Source organism: Eublepharis macularius, chromosome 6, assembly GCF_028583425.1.
Source record: "Eublepharis macularius isolate TG4126 chromosome 6, MPM_Emac_v1.0, whole genome shotgun sequence".
In the NCBI taxonomy this organism is placed as follows: Eukaryota; Metazoa; Chordata; class Lepidosauria; order Squamata; family Eublepharidae; genus Eublepharis; species Eublepharis macularius.
The window spans coordinates 97,614,024-97,630,815 of NC_072795.1; the positions used below are offsets into that span (position 1 = coordinate 97,614,024).

The following is a 16,792-nucleotide window of genomic DNA, read 5'->3' on the forward strand; positions in this document are numbered from 1 at the left end:
TACTGCTTGCAGGATAGTGATTTTGTCCTGATCTGGATAGCCCAGACAAGACGATCTTGTCAGATCTCAGACTCTAAGCGGGGTTGGCCTTAGTTAGTAATTGGATGGGAGACCTCCAAGGAAGACCAGGGTTGCTATGCAGAGGCAGGCAATGACAAACCACCTCTTTTAGTCTCTTGCCTTGAAAACTCCAGCAGGGGTCACCATAAGTCAGCTACAACCTGATGGCACTCTCCACCACCACCAGTGGTATGATTAGCTGACTGTTTCTGATACTGATATACATACCATAGAGTTACATGAATCCAGCGTGCTACAGGGAGCAGGAGGAGGACATCCAAAGCATTCAGAAAATGAGGAATGTTGCTGCTGATGTAGGATAATGCATGTAATAATACTTAACATGTATATGCCATCTTTCAAAGCATTGAGTAATCTGCAGAAAATTGTAAGACTGGTCAAAATTATTTATTTACTTGTAGGATTTATATCCCATCTTTCTCTTTCTTGAGAAATATGTGGATCTGGCCCTGGTGGTGCTTGTAATGAACTTCGCCATAGCTACACTGGTAAAGGCAAGGTGATGATCAAGGAGCGTTAGCATAGGGAAGTTGAGCTTGCAAAGATGTGGCACAAAAAACATGCACAAGAGATTGCGCACAGAATGCCAAAATCCAGTTGTCTACCAGTTTGCCCAGTTAAGCCTGGCATGTACCTTTCAGTGAATTCTTAAGCAGATTTACACTTTCAAAGACCTTTGTCTTCATTGGACTTAGAAAGGTATAATTCTGCTTATGATGGCACTGTAAGACTGTTCTCCAATAATAGAAATATCAGCATGGAAAAGAAGGTTAATTGTAGTGGAGTAAAAATGGTTAAATAATATGGCTGAATAAGAAGACTGGTAGAACACTTGATAAGACTTGGATGAATCACCTATCACAGAACACTGGAAAATTTCTTATTTGGTTGGGGCTGCTGGCTGAAGTATGTAACACGGTTTGGAAATTGAGTTCAGGGTAGACTTTCTGGCATTAGGTTGTATTTCGCAGCTGTGCTTTTCCATTGAACAGGTGTGGAAAAGGTGACTAATATAGTCAATAACCAACTAAATAAACAATTATGTTTTTAATTAATTAGAATCTCTCAATAGGTGCCAAAAAATTTTTAAACAAAACAAAACCCTCCTGGTTGAAAGGAAGTAGAATCTCCTTTTTTAGCAATATTCCATTCCATACTCTACAAGGAGTTTAGTAACAGCAGCCACAGAAAAAACAGAAGACAGATTCGGTTTCAAGCTTTCCCAAAGTTTCACTTATAAGCCAATCTTAAAACAAGCTTATAAATAACCACTCATCTGGTGACCAAGACTAGCCTCTAGGCAACCAGATAAGAAGCATCATGCTATGATGAAGATACACTCGGGCCACTTTCTTGACATGGAAAAAGCCCTTTATCTTCCAAGGCCATATAAGACAAATGTTAAATATAAAACACAAAACCAGATATGTTTATACTCTATGTTTGCCATGTTTACTAACAAATTTATAACAAAAGATTGTTTAACATTTCCCACTTTATTAGAGCATTTAGAGCTTGTCGGAATGCCAGCACTGTAAAGCACACACATCTTTCTTTGTATAAAACGGAAACAAACTCTCTCTCTTTTAAAAAAAGGGAGTTTTAGCCTTCAGCTGTCAAAATGTGTTCATACCACCCTATCACACAACACATTTCTCTGAAAATAAACAAATTCGGATTCTTTGAAATGTCTTCAACAGCTGATAAATCTGTTTTTATCCAAAATGTTCATCTTGAACATCACTGACACATTCCTTAAGGCTGTTTCTCAAAAGCCAGAGTGATTTATTCTGTGGTGTATCAGAAGACGCAAGGACTTCCCTTAGAAATGACTTTATGGGTCAATGCCACATGTGAAGATTCTTTTGTACTCTGGGACTCTGTAAATTATAAAATAGAGCATGTCTCTGACAAGTTTTAGTTAATTGTGTGGCCCTGTGTGTATTCCAAATACAAATGCCACAGGATTGTGTTCATAGATCCAGAGGAGTTAGCCGTGTTAGTCTGTAGTAGCAAAATAGAAAAGAGTCCAGTAGCACCTTTAAGACTAACCAACTTTACTGTAGCATAAACTTTTGAGAATCAGATAACCATTCATAGTCCCTATGCCAACAATGTCCATCTGCTCTGTACATTGGACAAACCAGCCAACCTCTGCGCAAAACAATAAATGGACACAAATCTGACATTAAAAATGGCAACATCCAGAAACCAGTGGGAGAAGACTTCAATCTATCGGGATATTCCATCAAGGACTTAAAGGTCACTGTAGTTCAACAGAAGCCTTTCAAAAACAGACTCCAATGGGAAACTGCCTCCCCCTATAGAGAGATAGAGAGATAGATAGATGACCAGTTTCTTCTTACCCTCCATGCATCTGACGAAGAGACCTGTGATTCTCGAAAGCTTATGCTACAGTAAAGTTGGTTTGTCTTAAAGGTGCTACTGGACTCTTTTCTATTTTACAGGATTGTGTAGCTCTATTGTTTTGACTTTAAAATCCCTAGTTTAGATTCTGTGGATCAGTTCCAGTGATGGCAGCACTTTGTTCTGGTGAAAGGAGCCTTCTGCTGACACAAGAGGCACTTTCACTTGCAGAATGACTGGATTGGTGAAATGGATGCACATTTCTCCCTTGTACAGATTGAATCTGTGAGTCTCTGTTTTTGCACCATTTTTCCATGCTTAATTTCTCCTATAAAATTTGCACAATTGCTAACAATATTCTTGCTTCAGTTGTATATAATTGCTGAGCATGGCCTCACACTGTGGATCACAAAATCTGCACAGTTGGCCATATACAGCCAGGGGAGACATGAGTAGGGGGATCTGAGGAAATCCAGATAAATCTGAGAACTAGATAAAAAAATGAGGACAATTTAACCCCTTAAAAAGTTAAATAAAAAAAAGTAATGAAAGCATGCAATATTGGAGGTTTCTTAGCAACCACAGTAAACAGTGCTGCGGCCAGAGAAAAACAAGAATGGTGGAGAGGGGGAAATGGAGGAGGCAGGGAGGAGGAAGGGGAGGAGCAGATGGTGGTGAAGGAGAGAAGAAGCCGGGCTTAGAGGAGAAGGCAGTTACAGTGGCAGGAGAAAGGGGCATGTGGCGGCAGGAAGAGAGAATAAGGCATGTGTGAGGACAACAGGAAATGCCTGTGGGAGGGCAGGGAAGTATCGAGGTGGAGGGAGAGGCAGTGAAGGAGGGGGACAGCAGTGGAAGGGTGAGAGGGAGAAAGGAGGAAGGAAGGAGGAGGCAGCAGTGGCATGAGGGTGGGGAAGAAAAGTGGCGACAAGGGTGGAGAGGAAGGCGGCGGCAGTGGGTAGAGGGACAGGAGGAGGCAGCAGGGAACAGTGAGGGGATTTATGTTAGCAGACCTGGATTTTAATACAATATTGGATATGAATAAATATAGAGCTACTGCAATTAAACATCACTTGTTTCTAATGAATATTGAACAGCAGTAACTTTTTAGTCATATTGCTGTTTTTAATGTATATTGAACAGCAGTAACTTTTTAGTTATATTGCTGTCTTTTTCTGGTCGGAGAGCTTATTGGCTTTAATACGTAGATGCAATAAGATATTCTCTCCTATGAATTTTTCAAAGGTCTACATTTGTAATACATAAATGATGTTAAAATGTCATAAAAGAAAAAAAATATGAATTTGGGGATACCAGCCACAAGCATGGGCAAAAAGAAAAGACTGACAACAAGGCCTGTTTCTGCATCCTCAGTTGTCAACCTCTTGCTACAGCTAGTCCAGTGATCTCTAACTTGGTGTTCTCCAGTGTACCTCCTGGTATTCACCTCCTTCTTCCCGAAGGTTCTCTTCCCAAAAACAAAAAGGCAATAATGGCTTTCCTATACTTCATTGGAAAGGAGGTATCTTAGAAGAACCTGGGAGGCCTCATCTTTGTGTCTGCCCTGTGTACTCATTCAGAAATAAGAGCCTTCACTATGGAAAGATGCTTGGCTTGAAACTTCCCAGCATTTTATGGTTGCTCCCAACAGCCATGGTTATCATCTTGTGGTTGGCCATACGCCATCTGATGGCTGCCATTACTTTTTTCAAATTTCCTGAAGTGCCCCCAGGTTCATCAAGGTTAGGGCCTTCTGTGCTAGTCTGATCTGATAGGGCTATATTAGCTGTTGAGGCACAAACAATAGCATGTATTTTATTTATTTATTTATTTAGTCATTTATTTATTTAACAAATTTTTACCCCACCTTTGTGTCCCCACTGAGCAACCAAGGTGGCTAGGACTGCAAGTGGAAGAGGCATACTGACTGGTGGAGCAGAGCGAGAAGGGCTTTCCCTTCAAACTGGAAAGCCTTTACCTTGGAGATGTACTATTTAAAAAAGTCAAGTGCAGGATGGCTTAATACTTTAATTTCCTGCTGGGTTTGCTTTGTTTTGTTCACTTGCTTGTATTAAAGGTGGGAGAAGCCTATTATATAGGAATCCAAGCAACCGGTTCCGTGTGGTTCCCAAAATTGTTTTGGAGTTGCATCCAGCTCTGTGAATAGAAATACACAAGACAGGGACCCTGGATTTAAAGGATTCCTCCTTTCACAGGTGGAAGATGGACTGGTGAGCCCCATCACTGTCTCCCTGCTGTTAACTGCAGTCACCAAATGTGTTCAAGGGGTGTCACTTGGCAAACCTCAATGTGTACAAAAATGAATAGATTTTGTAGTATGAGCTGCCTTGTATTTCTTTCAAAAGACAGGGTGGAAGGGTTCCTCTGGAATAGCTGCAGAGTGATTCATGGGCATGTTACTATCCTGAAAGGGGAGGGGGGGTTGCACTGTGAAAGTGCCCAAATGAAAGCACAGATTCTGCCCAGCTTACAGACACTTCATGGGTCCTGTAAATATGGACATTGATGGAGTCAGGGAACCAGGATGGGGGTGGGGATTACATGTCTTTGGTTCTTTCTGCCCAGAGAAGCCCAGCATGCATGTCCTGCTCTCCCTGGCCCCTTGCAAAGAAGCACCAGTGAAGCTGAGTCTGAGCTGTCCCCTTTCTGCATGTGGATTCAACACCAGGCTGGGCAAGGGGAGGCAGGCAGATGATGCTCATCAGCCTTATTATCAGAGAGGCCTGTCTTCCTCCTGCATCTTTGTTGGGCGAGCTGGAGGGTCAGCAAGCATACTCATAGAATCATAGAATCATAGAGTTGGAAGGGGCCATACAGACCATCTAGTCCAACCCCCTGCCCAGTGCAGGATCAGCCTAAAGCATCTCTGACAAGTATTCATCCAGCCTCTTCTTGAAAACTGCCAGTGAGGGGGAGCTCACCACCTCCCTAGGCAGCTGATTCCACTTTTGAACTACTCTGACGGTGAAAAAGTTTTTCCTAATATCCAGTCGGTACCTTTGTGCATGTAGTTTTAGCCCATTGCTTTGCGTCCTACCCTCTGCTGCCAACTGGAACAGCTCCCTGCCCTCCTCCAAATGACAGCCTTTCAAATATTTAAAGAGAGCAATCATGTCCCCCCTCAACCTCCTCTTCTCCAAACTAAACATTCCCAAGGCCCTCAGCCTTTCCTCGTAGGGCTCAGTCTCCAGACCCCTGATCATCCTCGTCGCTCTCCTCTGCACCCTCTCGATTTTGTCCACATTCTTTTTGAAGTAAGGCCTCCAGAACTGCACACAATACCAGGTGTGGCCTGACCAAGGCAGTATAGAGAGGGGCTATGACCTCCTGCGATTTCGATGCTATGGCCCCTTTGATACAACCCAAGATTGAATTAGCCTTTTTTGCCACCGCATCACACTGACTGCTCATATTCAGTTTACAGTCCACTCTTACCCCAAGATCCCTTTCACATATACTACTGCCCAGAAGTGTATCCCCCATCCAGTATTTGTGCTTCTCATTTTTGTGGCCCAGATGTAATACTGTGCACTTGTCTTTGTTGAATTGCATCCTGTTCACAGCTGCCCACTTCTCCAGAGTATTCAGGTCTTGTTGAATTTTAATTCTATCTTCTTGGGTGTTTGCTACCCCTCCCAATTTGGTATCATCAGCAAATTTAATGAGCAGCCCTTCCACTCCTTCATCCAGATCATTGATAAAAATATTGAAAAGTACCGGGCCCAAAACCGAGCCCTGCGGCACCCCACTGGACACCTCCCTCCAACCTGATGAAACGCTGTTGACCACCACTCTTTGAGTGCGGTCCCCCAACCAGTTCCCTATCCACCGAACTGTCCTATAGTTTACTCCACAGTCTTCCAGTTTGCCCATCAGAATGTCATGGGTGACCTTATCAAAAGCTTTACTGAAATCCAGATAAATCACGTCAACAGAGTTCCCCCGATCCAGTAAGCTGGTCACTCGATCAAAGAAGGAAACCAGGTTGGTCTGGCAGGATCTGTTAGGAACAAAACCATGCTGACTTCCCCGGATCACTGAGCGGTCCTTCAGATGCTTACAGATTGATCCCTTTAAAATCTGTTCTAATATCTTTCCAGCAACAGAAGTCAGACTGACTGGCCTGTAGTTTCCCGGGTCATCCTTCCTCCCTTTCTTAAAGATTGGGATAACATTCGCTCTTCTCCAATCTTGTGGCACATCCCCAGTCCTCCAGGAGGCCTTGAAGATGATGGACAGGGGTTCTGCAGGTTCTCTGGAAAGTTCTTTCAGCACTCTTGGGTGCACCCCATCCAGCCCAGGGGATTTGTATTCATCCAGTGCAGCCAGATGCCTCTCCACTACCTCTCTGTCAATGTCAATTAGCCACTCAGGTGTCCTGCCACATTTTCTACTATCTCTACATGTGCCTGAGTTCTTCAGGGAGAAAACAGAGGCAAAAAAGTCATTAAGCCTGTCTGCTTTTTCTCTGTCCTGCATCAACTAGGGCTGCCCCACTGTGCACCTGTTCTGGAGGGAGTCCTCACAGCTCTGTGTTAAAAAACTACAAATGGATTAAAAATGGAGTCAGCAGACATGGGTTTAAATCCAGGGACCCCGTCTTGTGTATTTTCACCCCATGACAGTTCAATAATAATGAAACTAGGAAAAGTAGAGGTTGTCTAGGCGTACGGGAAGAAACAGTCACTCATAGATTATGTCCTATTCTTGGCTTGAATTGTTTACTAGGCAAGTTCATTAGCAACAGCACATTTTGTTCACTGTAGGAGGTGCACCACATGCTATGATAAGAATATCTAGGCCTCAGATATCTTAAATGGGTAGTAATCATTCTAACACTGGCCAGACCACAGGCTTGACTTTTCTGTAAAATAAATTCAAATAATAGCAATTTATAGATGCTATTAAGAATTCACATTCTGTAAAACACTATTTTCTGGGGTGGCAAAACTTCTGACCTGGTCAGTGACAATAAAAGTGGAAAGGTGACGTGTTCCTCAAGGCACTAGATTTTCAAGCCAACACTAAGGGCAAATTCCTGTGGAGAGCTTCATCTTTACACAGCTGCCAATTCCTGGAGGAGAGCCAAGTCACCTTTGTATCACCTACCAGGTAAACAGAATGTGCCATATGACTGCCAAAGATTTCACAAACTGTGAGATCTTAAGGGTTAGGAAGCTGGGACCTCAGAGGGCTGTGATAAACTTGTAGGCTGCATTCAGATATGACATTTAACTAAGATTAAGACAGTATGTATACAAACCGCTTGTTGCTGGGATCAATTAGTTGCTGTTCCTCTCTCCCCCCCCCCTTCTCACATAAACACAAAGAAGCAATCCCTATGGGAAAACTAACTCCAGTTAACCCGCACACCTGCATTCATATATCATGGGAACCCAGAGTTAATTTCTAACCTGGATTCCTTCTTTGCAGTCTAGGCCAAACTAGATGTGATGGCATCCACAGGTCAGAGCCATGGATGCCACCATCATTTTAAAGCCCAGTGCTGCCAGGGCTGCAGCGCAACAAGACGAGGCGCTATGATTTCTTTATTTATGTTATTTCTAGTCCACCTTTCTCACTAGGACTGCTGAAACAGCAGCGCACACCTCAGTGCCGCTGTTTCAGCACGTGAACCATCATGAGGAGGGGACAACAGCATCATGCTACATGCCTTCTTGGCCTTTTGAAATTGCCTCATTGGGCTTTAAAATGTTGATGGCGTCCACAAGGCAGATGAGTGATGTGTGCGTGAATCCAACGAGAAGCCAGGTTCACGGACACACACATCACTTTTTGCATTCTTAGTCTTTATTTAATTCATAAATAAAAATGAATCTTTACATGAGGCAGAGGATAGCATATCCAGAAGACACGGTTTGGTGAACAGCATCATCAGTATTTATTACAGTTCGTAACCAGCACATATTGAGCTACAGAAATGCATATAAAAACATTATAAATTTAAAATAAGGCTCGGAATAAACATATAAAACATAGACCTTGAGGAACTCTTTGTTTCATGCCTCTATGTGTCAACTCAAGTAGTTTGGCAGGAATAAATACAGACGTAATAAAAAATTTAAAGTTTAAAAGCCAAGCTTGAGATGAACAAACAAAACATGGCACATGGGAAACTCTCATATCATGTAACCAATACCTTTTGTGGCCGTTCCTTGCAGATTCTATAAGACACAGTTTGGTGAACAGAGGTGGGTAATTCCTTGATTGTCTATGGTGCTGGTTTAGAAATGGGTGTGAAAACAAAGCGAAAAGACCAAATCTAGGGGATGTACAGTCGGCTAAGGAAAATAGAGTCCCCTCTACAAAATTAACCAATCAACCAAAAATACACATTGGTGCTGTGTATCTGCTCTTGTCTCACTGAAGCCTTGAGGGAAGAGGCGAAGGCAGACAGCTGACCGATCATGTCTCCATAAATTCCATAGGTCTCTGATTGGTGATACCATTTCTACTTCTAAGTAAAGAAGTGTGCCACTGACTACCTTGCAGTGGCAGTCAAAATTGCACACCCCACCAGAAGGGGCAGATTGTGGTCCTATCTGAACATCCCATGTCTTTAGTAGGGTGTTCACTCCCATGACATAGTATTTTTCCTTAGTTGTTTCATACATAGGTAAAAGATATGTTATGATACGGGGGGTTCACAACTGTTATCAACTGAATGAGATGTCCTGCATAATGAGTTTTGCACCTGAAACTAGATCTCTATTAGAGAGTGATGAGGAAACAGATAACCTCAATAGGACTTTAACTTGCCAGATTTAATATGCATTTGGAGAGGAGCCCTGTGCTTTGCAGAGTCTTTGCAGTCCTAGTCACTGAAGACATTTGTTATTTTCTCTAGGGCATACTAATGTCATACTATGCTATATTTCTCTAGGTTTCACAGAATGCACCTTATGCTACTGATGACAATAGCCATTATCACAGCAAGCTAGAAGGCTGGGAAGTGCTGAACAAACAAGAAGATCCAATTGAGATGCTAAATATGAGTGCAATGAAAACCCTTGAGGATGCGAGGTGAGAGCAAATCTAGAAGAATACCGGGTTTACACTGGGTTACTGCACCTAGGACTCCTGTGCTGGCATCCTCTCTTTTGGCTCCTGTTGTGTTTGAAGTTTCTGAGATGTCTCTGAACTCAGATGCATCACATTTTAATTAGGTATGTTAATTTCAAAGGACAGTTCAAAGGTTCCTTCTTCTTCACCTCTGGCACACTCACATCATATAGTGTGCTGCTTCCAGGCCTGTTTTTAAATCATAAGTATTCATACATGCAAATATTCTCACTTAAAAGATCTGGATTCCAGTTCCCACTCATTTCAGCTCAAACTGCTTTCAGAATTACCCATCTTTACTGTAAAATTCCCACCCCCCTCCCTTATGTCATCCTTACCATTTTAGGGGTGGATTTACAGATTCTTTGCTTTAATTTTGTACTCAGATCTCTGTTACCATAGCAAATGAGTTTAACAGTGTCCATGCTATAACCCTGAGTTTCAATCCAGTGTATAGATGCCAGTGAAATGTTGGAAGAATTAGACATGTTTAGCCTAAAGAAAAGAAAGGGGACTGTAGGAGAGGCAGGTGGCATTTGTTGTATCAGTATATTGTCTGTTATTATACTATAAACAGCTGTTATGAAAGTGTGGTGCAACTGCATTTTATCAGCGGCACAGCAGTTGGGGTTGACTATCAGAAATTCAGCCTGATATGCTAATTGCCCAAGAGAAACTGTGCAATCATCCGTAAGGGTTTGTGGGAGGGAAGAAAGTTCCATATATAGCTAGCCAAACGAGCCCAGTGCTATTGAACGTTCTGCACTAATACCCTGGACAAACAACAGTCATTATGGTCAGGCTAGAGGAATTAACCATGTTACATGTTTGCTAAGTAGAGTTCAGAGACAGATACTCCTTGCCTCTCAGATCCTGGAAAAAAGTAACCTAGGAAATCCCTCTGTTTATATGTGTTAGATTTGTGTCCCACCTGTCTTCCAAGGCATTCATGGTGATGCACAAGGAGTATGCCATTTTTTTCCTTACAGCTACTCCCTCACAAAGCTTAAGCTAAGTGCCTGGTTCAGTTGGACCCAGTGAGAGCTTCACAGGTAATCAGGAATCTAACGACAAGCCTCTCATCTAAAGCAATCAGCTCAACCACCACATCACATTGGCTTATTAGCCAACTTTTCCATTAACTCTGTGCAGCATGCTAAAAAGGAAGGGAGGAGAGAGTTCATCTTTGGTCTTCTATGCAGTCCCACATGGGACTGTCCATGAGCCGTCTTGCCAATCAGTAGGCTCTGCAGCTAAAAATTCCTCTAAGAGGCGTCTACCCCTTCCCAGTGCACATGTGCAGCTTGTTTCCTGCCAAAACAGCCCGCTCTCTGGGAGGAGCAATCCCTTCGACCCTCAGTTTCCCCTTAGCCGCCAAACTCTCCAAGTAAGTATTGAAAAGCACACAGCAGGGATGGAAAGATGGTATGTGTGCCTGCACCTCCTAGAGCACTCACATCCTAGAGAAGAGGACTGTATTTGATTACTACTTGCCATGGTTAAGTGGTGAGGTAAACAGACTAAAGCTGAATCCAAATAGGATGGAAGTGATACTGGCTGGAGAGATTTGTGTTCTCAAAGGGAATGTATTGTCAGCTTTGGATGACATTTCTTTCAATAACTGAATCAGTCAAGGGGTGGGGATTTTGTTGATTCCCTCGTTGGTGATGGAGAAACAGGCAAAAAATAACTTTTTACCAATAGTGTGTAGCAGAACATTTGCTGTCCTTTCTAGATTCAACTGTCCTGGCTATGCTGATCCATGTAGCTGTAACCCCAGAGCTTGACTATTGCAGTACACTCGATATGGGGCTGCCCTTGAAAACAACTTGGAAACTTAAGGTGATAGAGCTCACCTTTTGGCAGAAGCAAGCTAATTTATATGATACTCTGATTTTAAGACAGCTTCCTTGATTAGTTGGGCTCAGTTCAAGGTTCTGTTTCCTAAAGACTTTTATGACTTGAGACCCACATACTTTAGAAACTGCCTCTCCCTACTGATAAACCCTGCCACCAACTATGCTTCTCTGACCAGCTGCCTTTGTGTGTGTGCGCGCGCACATGTGCGCACTGCACCTCAGGATAATTAGAACAACCTCAGCCTGCTCTTTTCTACAGTGGCTCCAAACTTACGAAATGGTCTGCTAATAAAGATTAGAACTTGGTCTTTAGGAAGGCATATAAGGCTGTCCTTTTTTTGAGAAGGCCTTATTGGGGGTTCTTGTTTTAAATCCTTTACTGATTTGATTTATTATTATTATTATTTGTTTTATTACTGATCCTGGGGGTGGGAGAGTAGATTGTTAATGGCCTAATAAATTTACTCACATGCTTTTCTGTGTACCTCATCACTCTCAAAATTTTATATTTGGAAATAAAAGACATTGAGGGAGATGGCCTAGACATTTAAACACTATCTTCTGCTACGTACAATGCTCTTCTGAAAATCTCCAATATTTGCAAAATAGATACCACCTTTTACTAGTTATAATTAATCTGCTTTAGGAGCTTTTAGAAGCAGGACAAAAACATAAAATATATTGTAGTCATACAGGTAAGCCGTTCATTTCATGGGCTGACTAAAACTTCTTGTTATATTACAAAAGCAATTCACTTTAAAATACATTTCACCCTCCTGCACCTGCTGTTTAACATTCATGTGTTTAAAGTTGTGCTGTCTTAAATTGAGTAAAAGGTAGAATGTAATTTTTTTAAAAAAATACAAAATAAACGGATGATGGGATAGAAATGTTTTAATTAAATAAATAAAAACAGCACATGAATCCTACAGAAGCCCATTCAAGTAAATGGGAGGCATCTAGCAGCAGCGCTTCATGAATTCCTCTTAATATTCACAGATGATTTTTATTCAAAATCAGAGGCCTGAACCAGACATGTTAGGAGAGCCCATTGAAATCGATAGATCTTAAGCATGACCGAGTTTGTAGATTAGGCCTAGCACATTCAAAGTGCCAGTATTTTATTTCAACACTTACTTTGGTTTTGCAGATTTTGAAAACTCCTTTCCCAAACCATGTAAGCAGGCATGATTCACATGTAACAACAAACCATGTTTTCTATTATGTGAACAAACCTTGGAAATCTTGGGCTCTCTCCTCCTTCCCACCCCTCCTCTCTTTACATGCTGCTTGGAAATTAAGCATTTCTACTTTCAGGAGTAAAGCATAGCTTGTTCAGCTTCTGTGGTTTAGAATCCCAGTTTGGAGGCAAGAGAACAAGCCATGGTTAATCAGGGCTGGATCGATGGGGGTGGGCAGGGGGGTAGTCTGTCCCTGGCATTGCCAAAGAGGGGGTGCCAGGCACAGCTGCCAGGAGTGTGCCAGCGGAAGTGCAGGTGACTGAAAGCCACCCGCACCATTCACCTGCCCCACAGGACACGGCAAGCCGGCTGCCCCCTCAGCAGGGCAGGCGAGTGGCATGGAGGGCTGAGCAGCCATCCATGCCATTCACCTGCCCCACAGGACAGGGAGCGCATGGCAAGCTGGCTGCCCCCTCAGCGGGGCAGGCAAATGGCACGGAGGGCTGGGAGGCCGCCCGCGCCATTCGCCTGCCACGCAGGACAGGGAGCGCACAGCAAGCTGGCTGCCCCCTCAGTGGGGCAGGCGAATGGCACGGGCGGCCTCCCAGCTGCCCACACTGCTGCCACTCCGCTGGTGGCACGCTCCACCCTGCGTGATGATGTCATGGAAGTGATGTCATCACACAGCGCGGGAGGCTGGACTTGGGTTGCCCTGGGCACCGGCAACCCTAGACCTGGCCCTGTGCTTAATGGCAAACTACGGTTTGCCATGCAGCTGGAGGTGTTTTACTTCTGAGCTGTTAAAGGGTAAGAGGGAAGGGAGCAGTGAGTGTCTTCCAGGACTCATTCCTGTAATGACAAACCATGGCATGTTTGTTATGTGTGAATTGTGCCATAGGCATCAAAACGTTGAAAGCACTGTTGGAAGTGTCAGTGCACTTGCACAACTGAAATTTCTTTTCCCTGAGCTGTGATAGTGTATGCTATATATGCAGCAAGGATCTTAAGAAGGTACAGAAGTATGGACAATTTGAAAAATAATTAAATTTTGCTTTGTTTTTCAGGGCTGCCAAATACAGAGAAGTGGAAAACCGTATCAGGCAGCACACACAGATAATGAAAGAAAGAAGGAAAAAATTAACTGGAATACCCCATGAGGATATGGAAAGAGCAAAGCAAGACTTGAAAATCGTAGGTTACTTCTCCTCTCTTTGAAATACAGTGAAAAGTTGCTTTTTACTCTCAGGTAGCATATGATTTTAACACTTTAAGACAGCAAAGCTGTACAGATCTAGTCAGACTCCTACTTAGATCCATTCAATGGCGTTTACTTCCTGGAAAATGCGGTTCGGATTGCAATGTAAAGGATTTTATTTTCTTCTTCTTTTCTACCATATAGCTACAGCTTGGTAAACAAATGACAAAAGCTCTTTAAAGGAGGGGGAGTAAGGAGAATGCAGAGTTTAGCTCTATCATTTTGGAGGTAGAATTTAGTCCCCGCCCCTGCTTTTGGGATGACTACAGAAGGGTGTCCCGATTTATGCTCCACCTACAGCCATGTTGAAATTTGCTCTTTACTTCAGAGAAAACAAGGTTTTTCTCTAGATTTAAGGTGAAGCTACAGGAACCAGGGAAACCGTGCACAAATTGGGCAGTCTGGAAACACTTTTAACTGCAGGGACTTCTTGCTGTTTGCATAGAAAAAAATTCCGATGAGAAAACAGCTGAATACAGTTCTCGATTTTACTTTGAAACCATTGTGGCAGCCATTCAATTTATGCATCCATTTTTATAAATAGAAAAGTAGACACTATTTTCAGGTACAGAGGGAAATGTCACCTTTTCTGCTGTCGCATTAATATGATAATGATTGTTATAGTTTTATTTGTATGTTAATGGTTTCCCCTACAGGCTGAAGACCTAGAAGCAGAGGTAGCTGACATGAAAAAGGACCTTCACCCAGAATATCGGTTCACAGCCTTTACTGGAGAATTGCCAGCATCACCAGATAATTCATTATCGGTTACAAATCCTCAAAATATCTTTTTCAACATGACATTTTAATTATATAAAGGAGTACTTCTCATGAAACAACCACCTGCAGTTGGATCTGTTTCTAACTAGGCTTCATAAAATTGTCCTTTTCTCTTTTAATTTTGTTTGTATTTAATAACATAGAAATAATTAGAGTGACACCTTTTTCACTCTTAACTTCTCCCCAGTTTGAATATAGACATATCTACAAGGTTTTGAAGTGCCTTTAGTCATTACCCATTGATTTTCATGCTGAACAATTTAGGTCTTCATAGAACTTCACCATGCAGCCCTAGGTAATACGTTGCAAGTAGAAATCCTATAAGGAGACTCCTAGTTGAAGGAGAAATATTAAACCAAAAATTATACAGTTCTGTTGTGGTGATTTTCTGTAATGCATGAAAAAACAGTTAATGTCTTTCTAAATGAATTTTTATTATTTGTCTTTGCTGTTGCAGATGAGCAGAATAATGGGGCTACCAAAAGAAACTTTTATTCCATTCATACATACGCAGCTTGTGCATTGCAGAGGACCTTTTATGGCAGAAAATAATCTTGAAGTGCCTGGAATGAAACTTTGCCTGAGGGTAAAAGTTCCTATCTTGGCATTTCTAATTGGTTGTACGTAAGTATTGCACTAGCCTACAAATGACCGTTGCCTTTTGAAGAGAACCATTCTATGGTTTGGCGACTCTTAAGCCTTTATATGTAAAACCACCATTATTAGTCTGGTCTCATATATAAGGCCCAAGTTTTTTAAAACAGGTTTTGTTTTTGAACTGAGGTGCTAAAAAAGAAATTTAGCTTGCGTCTTCCTGCCATCTTTAATAAATAGTAGTCATGACTAATGAAATGAATTGAATACATGTTAATTTCTCAGATCCTTTGAGGCCAATTTTGAATTTCTAAACAACTATAAACTCACAAATAAACTACACATTTGGTGGACATGCACATTTTTGAATTATTATTAAATGCAAAATAATGTGACGAACCATTGTTTTACAGAGTCTTCTCCCTGGTTTAAATATAGAGAGCTGTCCAGAACAGCGTTCAGTACCATACTATTCTTCTGGACTACCTAGCTAGACTAGGCCTGGATTGCAGAAGGTGGGACTTCTCCTTAGCACCATGGCCATTAGTGTATGGGGACGACACTAATTTTTGCAGATCATTCTTGTAAAAAAAATTGTTCAAGAATGATTTTTTTAAAAATTCAAAGGCTTAGAACTATAAAACAATGAGTCATTACTCATTAAAACAAAGGAATTTTGTAGGTTATTGCAATACCTATTTAAATGCATTAGACATTCAAAAGTGGACTCAATATCAAGATATTGGTGGTTATTATTTTCATTATTCATTTTAAAAGATGGCTGCCAAATGCCAAGATTAGAAAAGTGACCCAACCCATGAAAATTTTCATCCTAGACACTTCAAAATTATTTCCAGTAATAAAATGGTGCCCTAAAAATGCGTAGGCTTAATGTATATGGCTAGACTATTTTGCAGAAGAAAAGCTATTGTGTATTAGTGAGTGGAAGGTAAATGAGGTTGGCATTCAACCTAGCCCTATGAAGGAATGAACAAAACTGATTTGTAGATATTGAAGAGTATATCATATGCTTTGTCTAGAAGATACCCTTAACATTTTATAAATCATCATAACAATATGGGTCTGATTTTTAGTTAAAAGCTTTCCTCAGTAGATTAGTTCACAGTTTTTGGTTTGTCCTTGGAAACTTCAGAAAATCTTGAGTTTTTGTGTCAGCACCATTTTTCAAGGTTTCTGTGATTATGGAAAAGTTGAGGTTGATAGAAAACAACAAGTTATTCTTGAGAAGACATGGCTATAAAATATATTTTATCTAAAAATTATTAGCTCAATGCAATATTTCACATTTAATATGGAGAAGAAACAAACATAACTTTAGCAGAAAGTCATTGCAAATGCCTCCATTAAAATTATGTTGGAAATAAAAGTTTCTTCATTTTCATATTTCAAGGACCTAGGCTTGCTATATGCATGACCTCTGATGTCCAGAATGACTCTGGCCTTTTTCCATGTGTAAAAGATTGCACCTCATTAGAGATACTAGCAGTGCAATCCAATGAAAAATTACTCCAGTCTAAGGCAACTTAAATCAATGTGTTTTTAGGACCATTTAA

The 16,792-nt window shown here is 41.6% G+C and overlaps 1 protein-coding gene across 1 annotated transcript in view; it reads left to right on the forward strand.

Annotated features, from left to right (window-relative positions):
• The window catches only part of LRRC27 (leucine rich repeat containing 27), a 62,965-nt gene extending 46,412 nt beyond the window's left edge, over positions 1 to 16,553 (forward strand). Inside the window, exons 11-13 of the mRNA XM_054983596.1 lie at positions 9,371 to 9,510; positions 13,654 to 13,780; positions 14,501 to 16,553. Coding sequence (XP_054839571.1) covers positions 9,371 to 9,510; positions 13,654 to 13,780; positions 14,501 to 14,653 — 420 coding nt within the window. The 3' untranslated portion in view covers positions 14,654 to 16,553. The remainder of the gene's footprint in view (positions 1 to 9,370; positions 9,511 to 13,653; positions 13,781 to 14,500) is intronic.
• Positions 16,554 to 16,792: the final 239 nt, after the last annotated feature.